This window comes from Coenobita brevimanus, chromosome 95 (genome assembly GCF_032717465.1).
Source record: "Coenobita brevimanus isolate Jiangsu-jjx chromosome 95, ASM3271746v2, whole genome shotgun sequence".
Lineage (NCBI taxonomy): Eukaryota > Metazoa > Arthropoda > Malacostraca > Decapoda > Coenobitidae > Coenobita > Coenobita brevimanus.
In genome coordinates this window covers 7,732,066-7,750,783 of record NC_137048.1, presented here as the reverse complement: position 1 = coordinate 7,750,783, position 18,718 = coordinate 7,732,066, and the positions used below count along the sequence as shown (strand labels likewise).

The window sequence follows — 18,718 nt, the reverse complement described above, 5'->3', positions numbered from 1 at the left end:
CCTAGTGATAATAAAAGTGCTCACCTCAGCTGTTTTCTGCCCCCAAACAGGTTTTTTGGTCCAGCACACCCAGATTTGCATCGAATGGCTACTTTCAGATACTGTTAGCAGCTGATGTGGATAGATTGTCTATTTTGGTGTGGAGTGGGTGGATGCATGGAGTACTTGTAGTATGGAAATGCAACCTGGTTTACATAATGCAGCCACAGTCAAAACTATACTGATGGGAAGTTGGGGTTCCGTGCTAATTTTACGTATTTTCACATTCACTTTTTTTTTTTTTTTTTTACATTATATTGGTATAAGGCACTATAAACATTCACATAAGGCACAGTAAACACTCTTGCTGCACACAGCCACATTAGTAATGGTAAATCACACATTTCGTAAGTTACAGTATTTTCTTTACATTTCGTTATTTCATAATTTACGTCTAATTACCTATACAGTATTTACTTATATTACTTTCATTATACAGTAAACACTATTTTCGCATCACTGTCAGTTATTTCATCACGTAGAAGTTCTCCAGCTTGACTGGAAGTCAGGAGTAACCACTTATCCTTGGCAGCACGGCATGTCCCAGATTTGCATCAGATGGCTACTCTCATGTACTGTCAGCAGCTGATGTGGATGGGTAGTCCATTTTGATGTGGAGTGGAGGGACGCATGGAGTACTTGTAGTAAGGAAACACAACTTGGTATATCTAATATGGCCACAGTCGAAACTGTGATGATGGGAATTTGGGGTTCCGTGCTAATTTTATGTATTTTTACATTCACTTGAGCGAGACCACTAACTCCCCCCCCCCCCCTCCACTCATCCGCCCAGTCATGGAAGGGGAGGAGGGGTGTCTGCCTTCCCATTTTTTGTCATGCAGCTAGGGCAGACTCAAATAATTTCATGTAAATGTGTGCTAAACCATGTTTGTATGTGTACGGACTCGGCATTTGGGGCCACTATGAGTTAGTCTGTATGTATTCAGTCTCTGTATTTGGGGTCACTTTAGGTTTGTCCGTGTATAGGACACAGCACCGAACAAGTTAACGTTACTTTCACCTTTGCCGTTTATTAACTGGCTGATCTTTACCCCTGATGAAGGAACTATTCTGAATCCTGCTTTTTGTAAATAGTCACTAAGTAAGGAAGCCTTGTCCAAGTTTGGATTGGATATGTATCTTTCATTCTCTTTATTTACGTTCATATTATAGCCTCTGTTTCTTTTTGTTATCCTTTCTGCTTTATTTTTGAGACTTACTATCCAACCTTCAGGGTAGTACAACTTTGAAGTGGTCTGTTACGTACTGTATTTACATTCCTCCTCTAGGAATTCTTTACTACATATTCCAAAAGCTCTCAAGAAAAATCCTATCATTATGCCTGATTTCATTCTGTTGCTGTGTGCAGATAGATTAGGAATGAAATCATCCTTTTTTGTTGGATTTCTGTAAACAGAGAATTTTACATCTTGATCTTTTCTCCATATTTTGGTGTCTAGAAATGGTAAACTATTTTCTTTTTCTTTTTATGCTGTGAATTGGATATTATGTTTGCTGTGTTTTTCATCTTTAATTTATTCCCTGTACAGTCAGCACTCAGTGCGCAATCAGAGTGTGCGAACCTCACATAACACGGAAGGCACTTTTTGAGGCCAGGGAATGGTCACATCGCGAAAGTGACGGATGTAACGTGAGTGAAAAGATCTGCCCATTTTTTTGAAAACTGAACTACGCTCTGATGGTAGGGATTATGCTGCCGTAGGCCACAAATTAGGGTTTAAACGGTCATAACACGGTGGGAACAGACATAACGCGTTCAGCGATAGTCATAGGGCGGATTGCATCAGCCTATGACGTATGGCTGTCGTGTCTGCGTGGGGTGTTGTCATAGTCCAGTGAGCATTCTTGCCCCAGTTGGGCCTACCCTCTCCCTGTGCTCAGGCTGCACATGTGCTGTGTGTTATCTTTGCCCTTTTTTTTGGCCACTTGGGGACCAGTATGAGTCCTACCCTGCCTATGAACCCAACTCCCCCTCCCCCCAGGAAGCCCATAATCTCTTCAATTCATGGTGAGGAATCCTCCAGTGTTTGTATGTAGGGAAGTCATTACAGTATTAGGTAGGTAAATGTTCTGGGAAAAATCCCTGAAAATTGCCTGAAAAGGTGAACCTCGGGGAGGCTTGGGTATCATGAAAACATATGACAACATAGTGTGAAAATCTCATAAAGCAGGACCTTCCGGGGACAATATTCGTGTGTTATGTGAGCGCTCGCTGCATTTGTTCCACTCAGGATTATAGCTAGCTCATCATCAACATGTCTGAGCCATGTGGATCCCCTACCCATAATTCTTTTTTTCAATTGTCAGCCTCCAGTGTTTCCATATAGAGGCAGGTCATGAAAGCACTGAGGGGGGAGCCCACGACTAGGCCCTTGTTCTGCACATATTCTTCGCCACTGAACACAAATGCCTCAAATCCACATATGGTTAGACAAGATTGACAAAGTCTCCTCGTGGTACTGACATCTCATCTTCCATGTTCTTCAACGCTCCCTTCACTGCTCACAGGGCCCCTTCTGCTCATACTTGAGTGAATACAGCTAATGACTTTACCGTCAAAACTCTAGAATCTTATTTTGGAAATCCTCTGTTTTAAGTCATCCTCTGTTTAAGCCCTATCAGTGGGTGTATAATGGCGGGATAGTTGCAGTCCCAAGGTGCGCTTGGAGGGTGTCCCTGCAGCTGTCCTGGTAGGGTGCCCCGAGGCCACTACCACAGCCACTGGAAAGCTGGTGGGCTAGGGGTCCCAGATCCATTGCCTGGACCTGGGACTGTGCAGTGAGTGGGGCTTGTGGTATGTCTATCCCCCCTTTATTAATCCTGACTATGACAGAACACAAGAATAAGTTTCAAAGCAAGCCTGAGGACAGTAAATCACCCATGGGGATGAGGGTGGGTTCATGGAATGTGAGAAGTTTCAGGGGAAGAGCGGGGGAAGTCGTTGAGGCATTCAGTAGGAGGTGGGTGGATGTGGCGTGTTTGCAGGAAGTCAGGTACAGGGGTGGATCAACCAGAAAGAATGTTGGGAGGGACTGTTCCTATAAGTTGTTTTGGCAGGGGGGGACAGACGGATGTGGGGGTGTTGTTGTGATGGTTGCGGAGAAATGGGTGGAATATGTTATGAATGTTATAAGAGTAAGTGATAGGATATTGGCAGTGAAAATTCTATTTGGTAGAAAGAAAGCTGCAGTTATATTGACATATGCTCCACAGGCAGGATTGGATGAAGCAGAGAAAGATAGATTTTGGGATGATTTAATACACGTAGTAGGTGGTATGCGGGATGATGAGATAGTGGTTTTGGGAGGGGACTTAAATGGTCATGTAGGTGAAGCAGCACAAGGTTATGAAGGAGTACATGGGGGATGTGCGTATGGTGTAAGGAATGCGGAAGGGGAAAGGATACTCGAGTTTGGGGAGGCAACGGACATGATTGTGTGTAACACATATTTTAGGAAAAGAGACAGTAGGTTAATTATGTATGAGTCTGGGGGATATAGCAGTCAGATAGAGTATTTTATGGTTAAGAGGGCTGATAGGAGGTTAGTGAGAGATGTTAAAGTTATAGGAAGTGAGGAGTGTTTGCAGCAGAACAAACTATTGATTTGTGATATGGTGCTTAAAGAACATGTGATGAAAAAGAGGACTTATGTACCTAGGAGGAAAGTATGGAAGCTGAAAAACCAAGTAGTAAGGGATGCTTTCTATAGCGAGATGAGGAGAGTGGTGGCTGAACAGGGAGCCGTAGACAGAGGCTTTAATGAACAGTACAGAGCCCTCAAGAACAATCTCTTGAGAGTTACTGTAATATGCGATTGGACAAGAGGACCACCAAGACATAAAGTAACTTGGTGGTGGGATGAGGGTGTAGAAGCTGCAGTTAAGGAGAAAAGAAGGCTTTTCCGGGAATGGAAGAAGGGAGGTAGCAAAGAGGAATACTTGGCTGCCAAGCGTAGGGCTAGAAGAGAGGTATACAGGGTGAGGTCTGAGTCACAGAGACTTTTACTTGATAACCTAAATCATGGGGAAAGGAAAAATATGATATTTAAGGTGGCAAATCAGATGAAGAGGGATAATCGGGATATTATAGATGAGCAGTGTGTGAAGAATGATGAAGGAAGGGTAGTGGTGAACAGTGAGGAAAGTAACGATGCGTGGAGAGAGCATTATAGCCGGTTGTTGAATGAGGAGTTTGACTGGGACTGGGAAGGTTTGGAGCCAGTAGATCCAGTGTTTGGCCCTTGGCCTTTGATTGATGCTGCTACTGTGAGTGAGGCAATAGGCAGGATGGAGGTGGGGACGGCAGCAGGTGTGTCTGGGTTGACTGCCGAAATGTTGAAGGCCTCAAGGGATATAGGGGTGAGGTTAGTCACTGACCTGATAAGTATGATTATTTATGAGTGTGTTGTCCCAGATGATTGGCTGAAGAGTGTACTTGTAAATGTGTATAATGGGAAGGGTGATGCCCTGGAAAGGGGAAATTATAGAGGTATAAAGCTTTTAGATCAGATAATGAAGGTAATGGAGAGAGTTTTAGAAGGTATGATTAGAGAAAGAGTGAATATTGATGAGATACAGTTTGGGTTTATGCCTGGTAGGGGGACCACTGATGCCATATTCATTGTTCGACAGCTTCAGGAAAAATATATTGGTAGGAGAAGGGATCTGTATTTTGTTTTTGTTGATTTGGAAAAGGCCTTTGACAGAGTCCCTAGAGAGGTGGTGAAGTTGGCAATGAGAAAGCTTTTCTTGGAGGAGTGACTGGTTAGGGTAGTTATGGCTATGTATGTGGGTGCTCGCACCCAGGTAAGAGTGAGTGGAGATTTGAGTGATGAGTTTTCCATGAATGTTGGTGTGCTTCATGGGTCAGTTTTGAGTCCCATATTATTTATCGTGGTACTTGAAGCCCTCTCACGTGACTTTAGAAACGGACTCCCGTGGGAGATGTTGTATGCTGATGATTTGGTGTTGATTGCAGAGAACAAAAGGGAGGTTGAGGAAAGGTTTAGGAAGTGGAGAGATGGTATGGGGCACAAGGGCTTAAGGGTAAATGCAGATAAAACAAAAGTGATAATATTTAGGGTTGGTGGCAGTACTGTCAAAGACGAGGGAGAGTGGCCATGTGCAGTTTTCCACAAGGGCGTGGGAAGTAATTCTATCCTGTGCGGTGTTTGTGATAAATGGGTGCACAAGAGATGTAGTGGTATCAGAGGTAGACTGCGAGATAATGCTGATTTTATGTGTACGGCGTGTCAGTGAGAGCAGTTGGAGATTGTCAGGCGTGAAAGGATTGAACTTGCTGGTGAATCTCTTGAGTGTGTGGAAGAGTTTTGTTATTTGGGAGACATGTTGTGTGCTGGAAGTGGGGCTGGAGCTAGCTCTGTGGCTAGGGTGAGAAGTGGTTGGAAGAAGTTCAGTGAGCTCTTGCCTCTTCTGACATTGAGAGGGCTCTCCCTACATGCTAAGGGGTCTTTGTATGCAGCATGTGTTAGGAGTGTAATGCTGTATGGTAGTGAGACCTGGTCAGTAAAGGAGGAGGATATTTGCCGTCTCAGACGTACAGAAATGACAATGATTAGGTGGATGTCTAATGCGTCCCTGCGTACAAGGTCTGGGGGGTTGGGTTTACGATGGAAGAGTTGAGAGGTAGGATGGGACTGGAGTGTATTGATGTTGTGATGAGGAGAGGTAGATTGAGATGGTTTGGACATGTGGAGAGGATGGGGGATGATAATTGGGTGAGGAGGGCGAGAAGTGTTAATATTGGTAGTGGGATTATGAGGGGTGGACCGAGAAAGACATGGGACGCGGTCATTAAGTTTGACCTCAGGGTAAAGGGATTGAAAAGGGAGGCTGCAATGGATCGTGCAGCGTGGAAAGCCGCCATTAGGTGACCAAGGCCAACGCATGGAAGCATGTTGGAGTCTTTAAAAATGAAATGAAAAAAATGATGGTGACATTGTTGGAGTTTTTCAGGTGAGCATCACTAATGGTGTGTAGCATATTGGATACAGGTTTTCTAGTTGTTTAGCTAGTTTGAGAATTGTGCTTGCTATTCCAGATGTGATTGATGTAAAATTTTGTTTTCAAATAACAACAGAGGAAGGAAAAACAAATAAATAAAAATATTATTCATACGCCAGATTACTGGCATCCTCCATTCATAAAAAATCTGTACCAGTTGGACTTGAACAGTTGTAGGTTGAAGTTTGGGGTGAAACAACTCCAGGGGAGCGAGTTCCAGAGAGATGCAATTTTGATTGGCAGAAATTCTGCAATATGGCTGTGTGACATTCCAGTCATAAATGCTACCAGATGTCCGTGTAGCATGAGGGAAGGCATGGAAAGGTGGCACAATGGACACAACTTCGTCTGAAAATTTGCCACAAAAGTATCTGTAATATAATGCAAGGGAGGCAGCATTCCTTCTTACTCGTAGGGGAGGTAGTTTATTTATAATAGCAGGGTTATTAATAAATCTGATGGCTTTGTTTTGAATTTTGTCTTTGTTCTAGTGCAGCCTCTCCACACCCATTCCTTAAAGGTGAGAGCCGTATTCAAGCTGAGAGCGCGCATGACTCATGCAAATTGTAGCTAACTGCTCGTCAGTGAAGAAGTTACAGACTCTACAATAATCCAAGTTTCTTTGAGGCAGTTTTAGCAAGTGATCTGATATGAAAGGTCCAGCTGAGGGCATTGTTACGTGAAACATCGAGAGTTTCAATACTTTTGGAGATGGAAATATTAGTAGCACTGAATGTAATATACGAATCTGAAAATATCTGTCTATTAGCTAATTGTATATATTTGGTTTTACTAGCATGCAGTGAGACAAGATTGTTTTGTCCCCATTTAACGATATTAGATAAGTCTCGATATATGGAGATGGCTGTGCCGAATTGAGAGTTAGAGACATTAAACTTTGTGAATGGATGTTTGAGTGTGAGTGAACTGTGAAGTGTGGAGTCATCTGCATCTACAGTAAACTCCCAATTATCTGGCATAATAGACCCAAAGGCGTGCTGGATGCTGTCAGAATACTGGATTTTGCAAAAATTTCCCCTTAGGAACCCCAAACCTCCCAATCCCGTAACACTTATCCACTGTCTGACCCTTACAGAATGCTTAAAAACATCAAAAAACAGTTAATAGATGTTCCTAATTATAAAATACTGTAATGTACTGTTTAATACACTGTTATGTTCTCCCTGTGTGTCAAGTGGGGTTGGTGGAGGATTAGTGCCCCTCCCTGTAAAACAATTAACTCTAAGCCGTTGGCCACCCCGTTTGGGATACATGGCGTCTGGCAATGAATGAATGAATAAAAATTTTATGTACAGAAACATTATCTTCTTGACATTGGGGACAGTATCGAGGTCCTCCCAGCTGGGAGACCTGGTTCCTTTCACCTGGCAGTACTGTATAAACACACGCATTGTAAAACACTTACCAAACACATGTCGTGCATTATACAGTACAGCACTGAGGTAGGATTACTGATGTCCATACCATGCCATTACAATAATAGTGTTTTGTGAGAGATTTACAGTTGAGTGCAATGTAGGCTTGTGTGTACTGTACAGTATATTAGCACCGTAGCAGCAGAGGAAATCAGTGGAGAATTAGAGAATATCCACCTTCCTGTTGCCATCCAGTGAAAAATCTGCATTAGAATTGTCCCTCCCCTGAATTAGCCAATCAGAACTCTTCTACTTCCCACTGCTACATCTCCCTTCCCTACCCACCACCAACACCCTGTGAGCTGCAAGGCCCACCAACTGTCAGCCTTCCCTCCCTCCCTCAATTCTCCACCACTTTCATATTACAGTACAGTATAACCCCACTCCATTTGTGTATTTCTTTATTTTCTTTTTTTGTGATTATGGCTGGATGTTTGATGGTAACAACTGTCTCGTGCCAGATAATAAGGTTCTTTTAGCCAGAAGAAAAGGTCCTTCATGCCGGATAATGTCAAAAATTTTATGCTTACTGCCATTGGCTACTTTGAATAATGTCATATGCTGGATAATTCAGGCTGGAATAGAAGGCTGGAAGTTGCAGTAACAATGATGGGTGGCACGTCCAAACCTGTATCTAGGGCCTGGGGGAGGTTTGTTTCAAGACCACACCATGACAGCTCTGGCAACGAATCACGTTGATGTTTACAGAGCTTATACAAGTAGGTTAGAAATCAAAATCTTTGCCAGTGGAAGTGGATCTTCTAAAACCAGAGTTCAGGAGTAGCATTTTAGTACAGTAGGAGTGAGGTGAGGAGTTTAGGGGGGTGGGAGGGAAGAAGGAGAGGTACCAGGTGGTGGGATATTGGTGGGGGGTGAATACTGTCCCCTACACCACCAATCACAGTGTTTTCTCTACTGAATGTCAGTCAGTGAGAGAGCTTTATTGTAACCGGAAAGAGAGAGAGAGAGAGAGCAAGGAAGAGAGGAAGGCTGTATGAAGGGGGGGATGGGTGTAGTGCTGGACTTGTGCTAGTGTGTGTCTGGCTCTGATGTTGCGAGCCTGCGAGGAGTTGTACGTTCCTGTTTATGCTGTTGTTTACATTAAAGCAGAGATAGGCATGTATGTTTCTTACATTTGTATATAATCCTTCTGATTATTAGTCTTCTTTTATGACTTACTGTGCATCAGTTTCCCCTACTTTCAAACTTACGGCTTGGCATTGCTTTTGTTGTTTGGTATAAATATTATTTAAATTTTTTTCTCCATTTGCTTAGTTATTACTCCTAAGATCCTCATTGGGCAAGCTGCATCCTGCCACTTGAATCACTTCAGTCCATCCATTCATTCATCCATCATCCAATCCTATGTCGTCCCATGAGGAGCTTAGATGCCTGGGGCTAGTCATGTTGGTCCTGGGATTTAAGATGAGAGTGACCAGCCTCACTCATCCCTGAGTGACATTACTTGAGCTATAAACCCAAACCACCCCTTGGATATAAACTTCCATTGGCTTAATCCGATTGGAGCACCTTAATTACCCAGTAAACCACCTGGTGCCATAATTTGGTTATATGGTTACCACCAAGTGTAGTAAATGGTTTCCTGGTGTACAGGAAACCATTTGGCTTGTCACTCACTGTAGAGTCACCCATAGACAGAAGGAAGAGGAAAGAATAAAGGAAAGAAAGACACAAGAGGGAGTGCAAAGTCTCCTGTAGGCAAAAGGAAGAGGAAAGCATGAAGGAAAGAAAGACAGAAGAGGAAGGAAGGAAGAAAGGAAAGGGCAGACACCCAAAGCAGCACTACATCAAGTGAGTTGATGGTGAGTACCCCCCACCCCCAACCTGATCACTTCAGCATCTCAGTTATAGTTAGGATCTCAATTATAGTTAGGATGTTACAATTCTTTGAATGTGTGTCAACTTTAACCATAAATAATTTGAAACATTGATTTTGGCGCTTTTGCTCCTGTGGTCTTAATCACCTGAAATGGCCATCTGCCTCCCTACCAAATAGTCAGAGTCGTCTGGCTGGCTGGTAGAGCCATGACAGTGCTGTATTTAGTGACGGTTACCGCATGTCCCCACTCATCGCCCATCTCCAACAGGTGGAGGAGGAGGAGTTTTCCAACATTTGTTAAGTGATTACATTAGCCACTAGACCACACAAGATTACTGTACACCAGGCATTGTACAGGTTAGCAGGTTACGATGCCTGTCCGCCATTCACTTGGTGGTAAGTACAGTACACGTACTGTAGCTGTTAAAATTCTTTTGTGCAAGCTTTGTCTGCATCAATGAGTTTTTTGTGGATTTTTGTTGTTTATGCATTGTGTTCTTAGTGTCTAGCATTATATCAGATATTCCCATGTGTGTTTTGATGTCTGACTAACTGAAAGACCAAAGAACTCTGCCAAAATTAGGAGGAGTGCTGTACATATAGGTAGAGTCTGAATGGTATTATTCTGTATCCGGACATCGATCATATGCAAACATACTGATGACTCTGTTACGTTGGATAATAGAGGGATTAGTGTAATTTGAAATGGTAATGATACAGTAATCTCTCAATTATTTGGTGTAATTCAGCCAACCCCCATGCCGGATATTGCAGAATGCGGGATATTGCATACGGTCCCCCAGTCAACTATCTATTCGACATTGAGCCCGATTTGTGTCACGATCCTAGGCCATCCATCTTGCCACTCATTCAGCTATCTATTCGACATCGAGCCCGATTTGTGTCACTATTCTAGGCCATCCATCTCGCCCCTTGTTCCTAAAAACTTTCCAACAATATTACCCATAAGTAAAAGATTAAAATCAGGTGTTAAATACAGTACAGTATTGATACAGTACGTATTACACAGTAGTACAGTACATAATATAATAATAATAATTGTGTACTCACCAAGTATTGGCATCGATGGAGGGTGGATATGCACAGATATGTCCTCACTATGCAGTAGTCAGAGCACTAGGGCACAGAGCACTGAGGGACCACAAGTTCAGTCATAGCACTACAGCAACGAGCAAGGCATAGGAGGCCACAGACTAAGTCACAGCACCAGGGGTCAGCCCCTGCATGGGTCACAAATGTAAAGCGAATAGATACTGTTCATCCTCAATGTACAGCACCCACAGGGGAGACTGAGAGAGTGATGGTAGGCTTAACGCATATGGTTGGGTTGCTACCGCTAGGGCATTGCAGGTTCTGCTCACACATGAATTGAGTCCTGTGTCTGAGCCAGATGATACACCTCACCTCTGGAAAGTGCTTAGTACCTCCGATTTCTTCCTATTTTTGAGCTGGATATCACCAGATGTTGCCAGATATTGTTTTAATAGAGTTGATAAAAAAAGTGTTGGATATTGTGTTGGGCCAGATATTGTGACGACAGATAACTGAGAGATACCTGTACTGTATTTTCGAACATCCCAGCATATAAGAGTGATTGCCTGTAATGTCCTGTACTCTGTATTGTGACGCTATATTATGATGCTGGAGAGAGATGCCTTTGCCTGATGGCACCGATAAAACTTGAGTTGCTCCATTGCCTGATTATACAGCTTTTACTCATTATACAGTTTTTACTCATCACCTTTTCTATCCCCTGAAAAGAGGTTGGTGATCTGCAGGAGAAGGGAGACTATAACCTGCAGTCCACACAGCTTCCTCCTCCACCTCCTCCTCCTCCTCCTTTCTTTTCACTCATCTTCAGAACAGAAAGGTGAAAACTAAGAAACAGAATCATGCAGTGGCCAATATCTTAAATTGCTTAATGGTATTATTCTTGTTTTGTGTAAGCTTATTGATCTTGTGCCAACAGTGATGAAGATGATGAGTATGAGGATGATGATGGAGCAGAACACGAGATTGAGGATCCACAGCTAAAGCATGACCGGGAATTGGTTCTTCAGTTCTTCAATGATGCTGCATTAGGAGAACTGGCTGCTATAGGAGGCTGCTCCAAGAAGAAAGCAGAAGTTATCATACAGGCTCGACCTTTTGCAGACTGGGCTGATATTGTGAGTTACTGTTATCTGTCTATAGTATTTCTGTGTGCATTAGTTTTTGTTTATCTGTACAGTAAGTCTTCATTCAATTACCTTTTTTTACCATCATGCTTTAATTCACAGTTTACTCTTAGCTTCCCCAAAAATGGCATTAAAGTTCCCTTGCTAACTATAAAACATATTTTCCAGTTTTTCATAGTTTACAGTTCCAGGTGTCAAAAGTTATATTTTGGAACACATCCTTGAATTAAAGTGAAGACTGCATGCAGTATGCTAATCGGTGTCTGAAATCACACCAGACTGCCAATGTGATGATGTCACTGCTAACCAAGCAATCCTACAACCATAAAAATCTTGTTGCTTAACAAGCAGCTTCAGAAAGTACATTTTTTGTGATGTCAGTTTGGGAGCACGTTTAGAATCTGTGTGACGGTGTTCTAGTTCTTAAAACTGCACTGCAAACTGTGATGCTGCATATTGGATGGGTTGAATTTAGTGAGCAGTATCAGTCATCTCATGGAATGAGTTTTGTTATGAATACTTGAAACTAAGACTGTCAAAGAAAATGCTCTGTAAAAATGCCAGAGGTGATAAGTAACAGCTGAATGTGATGAGACAGAAGAATTTGGCATATCAAACACACATTGAGGTAGCCATTGATTGCTGGGATTGGTGAGGAAGGCTGAAAGTAAAAGAACCCCAAACATAGAAGGGGCACCATTCTCTATGGGACTGATATTTTGGAAACCAAGTACAGTGGGTGAAAGTGTAAAAGCTATGCCTGGCAGTATCTTTATTTTAAAAAAAAAAAAAAAAAAAAAAAAAAAAAAAAAAGGATGGGCAGGGTAATCCAAAAATATGCAGGTACAGTAATCCCTCCAAGATCTGATGTAATAGAACCAAAGGCATGTCTAGGACTTGGTTTTGTCTAGGACTTGGGAAAATTGCCCCTGGACAGGTACTTATAGACCCCAGCCCAACCTAACTTTGAAAGCCACCAAAATAACTCCCTACCTGACATGAACAGCACCTATTTAAGACCCTATGCACACAAATAAGGCACAGAAACCATGAAATAAATGAAAAGGAACCAGAGAATGGGAAATTAGAAGTAAGTATAGAGGTGGGAGACAGACACCACAAGACAAAGAAGACAGGCAGAGAGGGAGTGCAGGGATGTGGAGAGTGGGTAGGGGGGATATAACCCTCCCCAGGGAGACAGGGAGGGGGGGGGAAATGGGGGGGAACCACGGTGGCATGATGGAGGATGGTGGGAGAGGGGAAGGGAGGGAGCAGGAGGCAGTCAGAGGCACGGGAGGGAGAGAGGAAACAAAGGTATTGGGGTAGAGGAAGGCAGCGAGAGGGCGGTGGGGAAATCCCCCCACCCCACCCCACCCTGCCCCACCATGGGTATGGGCCTGGATTCTTCCTCCTCAGGACTTAGTTCTCATTGGTTTGCATCAGTAAACAGTAATTCTCGTACTATCCGGACACCCACTTTCTGGACACCCCACTTACCGGACATTGTGGGCCTGGACCTTTGGAACCCAAAAATGGCCAAAAAAAGAAAAAAATCCCCTCCAAATCCAAATTTTTTCCCACCCTAATTTGAAATTGCCACGCGACACCGAACTGCTGCTTACACCATGGCCCCTTCACCCCTTCCTTCCTCCCCCCTCCCCTGTCAGGGATACCATTTGGTATTTTTCATTACCAAATGTGGGCCAATTTGGTAATGAAAAATTCGTTTGGTAATGAATCAGAATAATGCATTACCAAACGGATTTTTCACATGTATGAGGATACACAGGATGGAGATGGTGGATTATTTGCGCTCTCTGATTAATCTGCTAGCCTACACAGCGTGAAAATAATCAACATGCTGTTAATTATAAGGAGAGTAATTACATGTATTTCTATCTATCTATCTATTGCCAGACGCCTCAATCCCGTTTGGGGTGGCCACAAACAAATCGCCTCCAAGTTGCCCTGTCCCCTGCCCTCTCACTGCCCTGCTCCCAACTCACACCCCCCTCTCTCATATACCTCTCCACCCCATCCCTCCATCTCATCCTCGGCCTTCCCCTACCTCTTCCCCCCTCCACCTCACTCACATACACTCTCTTCGTCAGTCTTTCACCCTCCATCCTCTCCACATGGCCAAACCACCTCAGTGTGTTCCTCATAACGCTTCCTATCACATCCACATCCACACCACAACGCTCCTTTATATCCTCATTTGTCAGCCTGTCTCTCCATGTGACTCCACAGGCTCCTCTTAAATAACTCATTTCCACTGCTCTCACTCTTGACTTGTGTCCTTCCAACAACGTCCAAGCTTCACTTCCATACGTTAGAGTTGGTATCACAATACTGTCATGTAGTAACTTTTTCACTTCCATGCTCACTTCCCTGTTTCTTATCACTGCTTTCAAAGAACCAGCAATCTTTCTTCCCTCCTGTACCCTTTCACGCACTTCACCCTCCAAACCTCCATCCTTACTCATCACACTACCCAAGTACAGTAATCCCTCTAATATCCGGACGCCCAATAACCGAACATCCCCACTAACCGAACCTTATCGTCCTGGGATCAAACATTCCCAAAATGGTCCGAAAATCCAAAAAAATTGGAAAAAAAAATCGATTTTTTGCCGTCCGTAATTTGAACTTGCCGCGCGCGCCGCGTGAGAGCATTGTTTTGGTTCGTCATTCCTCCGACGTCCGATAGAGCGCCGCTGCATCCTCCCCACTTCCCGCCTGTCTCTCACCGCGACAAGACCTACGCTCTTCGCCATGGCTTGGGAAAAGTTAATGTGCAACACTTAAATTTAATGGAACATTATTTGGACTAAAGTGAACACTGTGAAAAGAACGGACTTCTGTGTGTTAGTGACTAAGTTCAGTGCAAGACTTCAGGAAGAGTGTAGTGCAAGTGTTTCAGGAAATCGTTCTTACTGTCAGAGTCCGAGAGGAGGCGGTTATTCATCGAGGTGGCCAGGGACTTGCTGTAAGTAGCCAAAATGTTTCATGTTGTACTATTTTCCATACTATATTTACCAGAATGTTTCATATTGTATTTTTTCCCATACTATACTTACCAGAAAGTGTCATACTGTACTTCTTTCCATACTAAACTTACCTCATGCATGTGCAGTAGGAATGTGTTTTTCAGAGTTCGGTTAGGTTCGGTTAGGTTAGGTTCGGTTAGAGTCCATAAGTACCAGAATGTTTATTAATGTATGAACATACTTCTAAACCCACATTTTATGTGTCTATTGCATTTATTTCAGTCATTTATGTGCCTTATTGGTGTGATTTGGGTGTTAAATAGGTGCTATGCATGTCCGGAGGGAGTTGTATAGGTGTTTCTCTGTGTTAGGGTCCGTAAGTACAAGTCCATAAGCTGGGGCCCAATATCCGGACAAAACCAATATCCGAACCTACTGATGGCTCTATTGATCCGGATATTGGAGTGATTACTGTACTTAAACATACTCACATTTTCCAATTCCTCACCATCCAACCTCGCTGTACATTCACTGACTTCACCTCTCTCAAAGACCATCACTTTACTCTTCCCTACATTCATCTTTAGATTTCGTTTCTTACACACTCTCCCAAACTCATCCAAACTCATCCACCAAGCCTTGCAGCTCCCCTTCGTCTTCACTCAACAACACAGTATCATCTGCAAATGACAGTACAGGGAGTTTCCAAACACTATCCTCTCTCACAAGGGTCACTCCAACATCCACTACCCTACCTTGTACCTCTTTTATTACCCCATCCATGTAAAGATTGAACAACCATGGAGACATGACTCATCCCTGTTTCAACCCAACTTTCAAAGAGAAAAATTCACTTAGTTCACCATCCACACGCACTGCAGCCTTCGTACCATCGTACATACTCTTCACAGCATTCAGCAACTTCCCATCTACTCCATATATTCTTAACACTTTCCACAATCCTTGTCTATTTCCACTTGTATATATAATTAGTGAAGAATAAATGCTAGCTCTGTGAATTTGGTAATGAAGAGTTAAATTTGGTAATGAAAATTGAGGAGTTTGGTAATGTGGCTGTTGCGATCTGGCAACTCTGTTTCCCCGTCACCAACACTCCCAGCAGTTACTGCCTAACTTCGATCGCGAGTAGATGCTTATCGTAGTGGATGCCACATGTGCTCGTTTTTTGTGAATAAACAGTGAATAAACTGCAATACCTCGCCACTAGACCACACGGGAATTTACAGTGTTGTGCAGTGTTAAGAAATTAGAATTTAGAGTGCAAAAGATTAACTGTGGAGTGCAAATTGGCGGTTGAAACTGGTGTGATGCAGTTAAGAACAATGTGCAACAATTATAACTCACAGTGCAAAGAATTAAGTGCAGCACAACACTGGATTACTGTATGTGCTTCAAGAGCATTTTCACCACTGCCATGGAGAAGGCGGCCACATACGTGCTTAAGTACCCTGGCTGAGGTACAGTCACTTCTAATTCCTCATTCTTTTAATTCCTTTTCATTTATTTCATGCTTTATGTCCATTACTGGTGTGAAAAGGGTCTTAAGTAGGTTTAAATAGGTGCTATGCATGTCCAGTAGGGAGTTGTATAGATGTTTTTCTGAGTCAGGCTAGGTTAGGGTCCATATGTACAAGTCCAGGAGGCTGGGGCCCACTTTCTGGACATGCCTTTGGCTCTATTATATCGGATAGTGGAGGGATTACTGTTCGTCACAGTCGGGCCGAAGCCTGGTGTCCACAGTTTTTCCCAAAAGCCCCTCTGTCGATCACATTCAGTATCATGCGTAATCCTGAAAAAGGATTGATCGATCTTCCTATCACTGTAGGGGTTAATGCTGTAATTAATTCTGAAATAGAAAAATATATACAGAAAACACAAATTCTTTGAGGGTACCTCATCTGAACCTCTGGCGGGACATGGTGGAAGTAACTGTGTATGTAGGACAAAGAGATGTGGACACCAAGGCAGAACAAACTATTTATTTATGATATAAATAGTTTTTTGTTTTTTACCTTAAAGTGTTGCAGATCTCCATCTAAATCACTCAGCGCTCAGTCACAGAGATCACACAAAAGTAAACTGAGTAGCTTACCCAATACTGTCTGTCAAACAAAGCTAATACAGTCATCCCTCGATTATCTGGCGTAATAGAGCCAGAGGCATGTCCAGGTAGTGGATCCGTCCTGATAGTGAACTTCTCCCCTGGCCTTCATTTGTACATAACCAAACTTTGAAGTTCAGTGTAAAAGGCCACTACAGTACATCATTCAATACTTGTTCCTCTAGTTTAATACTACTCTGTCTGATCAAGCAGACCTGTAAACCACAGACCCACAGCCAAGCAGTTACCATGGTCAAATAGACCCATCAACCACAGACAAGCAAACACCACTGCAGGGCCATACCCAGAAGTGGCATGAAAACATGAAAAAAATGGCTACTCAAGAAAAATGCAGTGGGCACACAAAACATAATGGTGAAATGGAATAAAGTCATGGTAAAATAGAATAATATCAAGGAACAGTACAGTAAGCTAGAATAAAATCAATGTCAACACTCACGATTCGTCCATCCCGCATCAGTCGTACCCAGGATCTCCCACTTGTAAAGAGTCAACACTACCCTTTTCCTTTTCCCTGGTGAAGTGGCCATCATCACACACCCTATGAAGAGACATGCAAGGAATAGCAAGACCTGAAGCAGGTAAGGAATCACCATGAAAACTGCCAAATGCTCTGCCATAACAACAGTCCGGGAAGAGCTGCTCACTACACAAGCGACGCACATGAACTGAGAGCGAGCAACGGGGGTTTCTGGCGGACATAGGGTAAAGAAACTAACCCGAGTGGCAGTGCCACTGAGTTATTCTCGTCCTTCCAGGAGGAATATTTTCGTGCGACCATAATTTTGAAACGAATGCAATCATTTTGTCCGGATAGTGGGAAGAAATGTACGAATAATGATTGGGAACAGCCAGATCACGGCATTCGGATAATGGATGGTCCAGGTAATGGCTGTCCGGATAATCGAGAGAGTACAGGTAACTCGCACGGAACACGTGGGTTTCATTCCTACCGTGCCGTGTTAGGTGCGAAATCGCGTATATTTAAACTACTCCATATTTTGCTCCCTAGACCCCCCAAATGTGTTGTTTTGCTGTTATCTGTCACTGGTAATCACTAGAAAGCACTTTAAGTGGTTAGAAGGTTTATTTAATGTTATAACTCACAAATACAGTACTCCACAGCAAAACTTCAACACAAATACTGTACGTAAACACAAGGAAACATTCCGATGCCGATCATAGGTAATCATATAAATCAGTTTAACTGGTACCAGTGCTTTAACTTACAAGCACATACCAGAACAGTACATATTTAACTTAGAAATGCAGCGCTGTGATACCGAATGATTTCAGTACATAATCTGTTAGGAATGGCTGGAAAAAAAAAAATGTTATGAATACATTTTCACCTTTTTGATATATGTTTATGGTAGTTTCGAGTTATTTTTTACGTTATCGTTGTGCCCATGCTTGGAAAAGGGAGCGAAAGAGTTGAATTTTCAATCCTAAATGAGAAAACTGCACGTCCTCCAAGGCTAGACTCTGCCACGGGAGAATAAAGTGGAGGGTCAGTCCGATTAGCAATAAGGAAGTTGTGTTACAACTTCCAGCTCCCACACCACGAGTATGGCTAAAAATAGAATCGTAACGCAGTTTCAGAACTAACAATAAGTCTAATTATTACGAATACAGATACAAAGCAGAAATAAATACGTTTACAGACGGGGAAAACGTACTTCTTCCGTCATAACATGTTCATCTTTCTCTATCATTTTACCTTGTTATTTTCGCAATATACAGTATATTGCTGTCTCGTAAATAGGGTGAGAACCCACCCTGTGGCCACCCCAAACGGGATTGAGGCGTCTGGCAATAGATAGATAGATAGATAGTAAATAGGGTGGTTGTTTGTGTTTTGCAAGGGAGGAAAAAGATTGTATTTTCTGTCTGGGTCGAGATAATGGGTGTAACTATGTGTGGTTAGGCATGGCCACGAACGAAAAATCGTACATCCACTCATCACGATATCAGGTGGTGAACTGACAGATGACACATGAGAGGGTGAAGTCAAGGTCAGTCTCATA

The 18,718-nt window shown here is 43.0% G+C and overlaps 1 protein-coding gene across 1 annotated transcript in view; it reads left to right on the top strand.

Annotated features, from left to right (window-relative positions):
* The window catches only part of LOC145413192 (uncharacterized), a 481,698-nt gene that overhangs the window by 216,878 nt on the left and 246,102 nt on the right, over positions 1-18,718 (top strand). Inside the window, exon 9 of the mRNA XM_080282917.1 lies at positions 11,351-11,549. Within this exon, the coding sequence (XP_080139043.1) occupies positions 11,351-11,549 (199 nt within the window). The remainder of the gene's footprint in view (positions 1-11,350; positions 11,550-18,718) is intronic.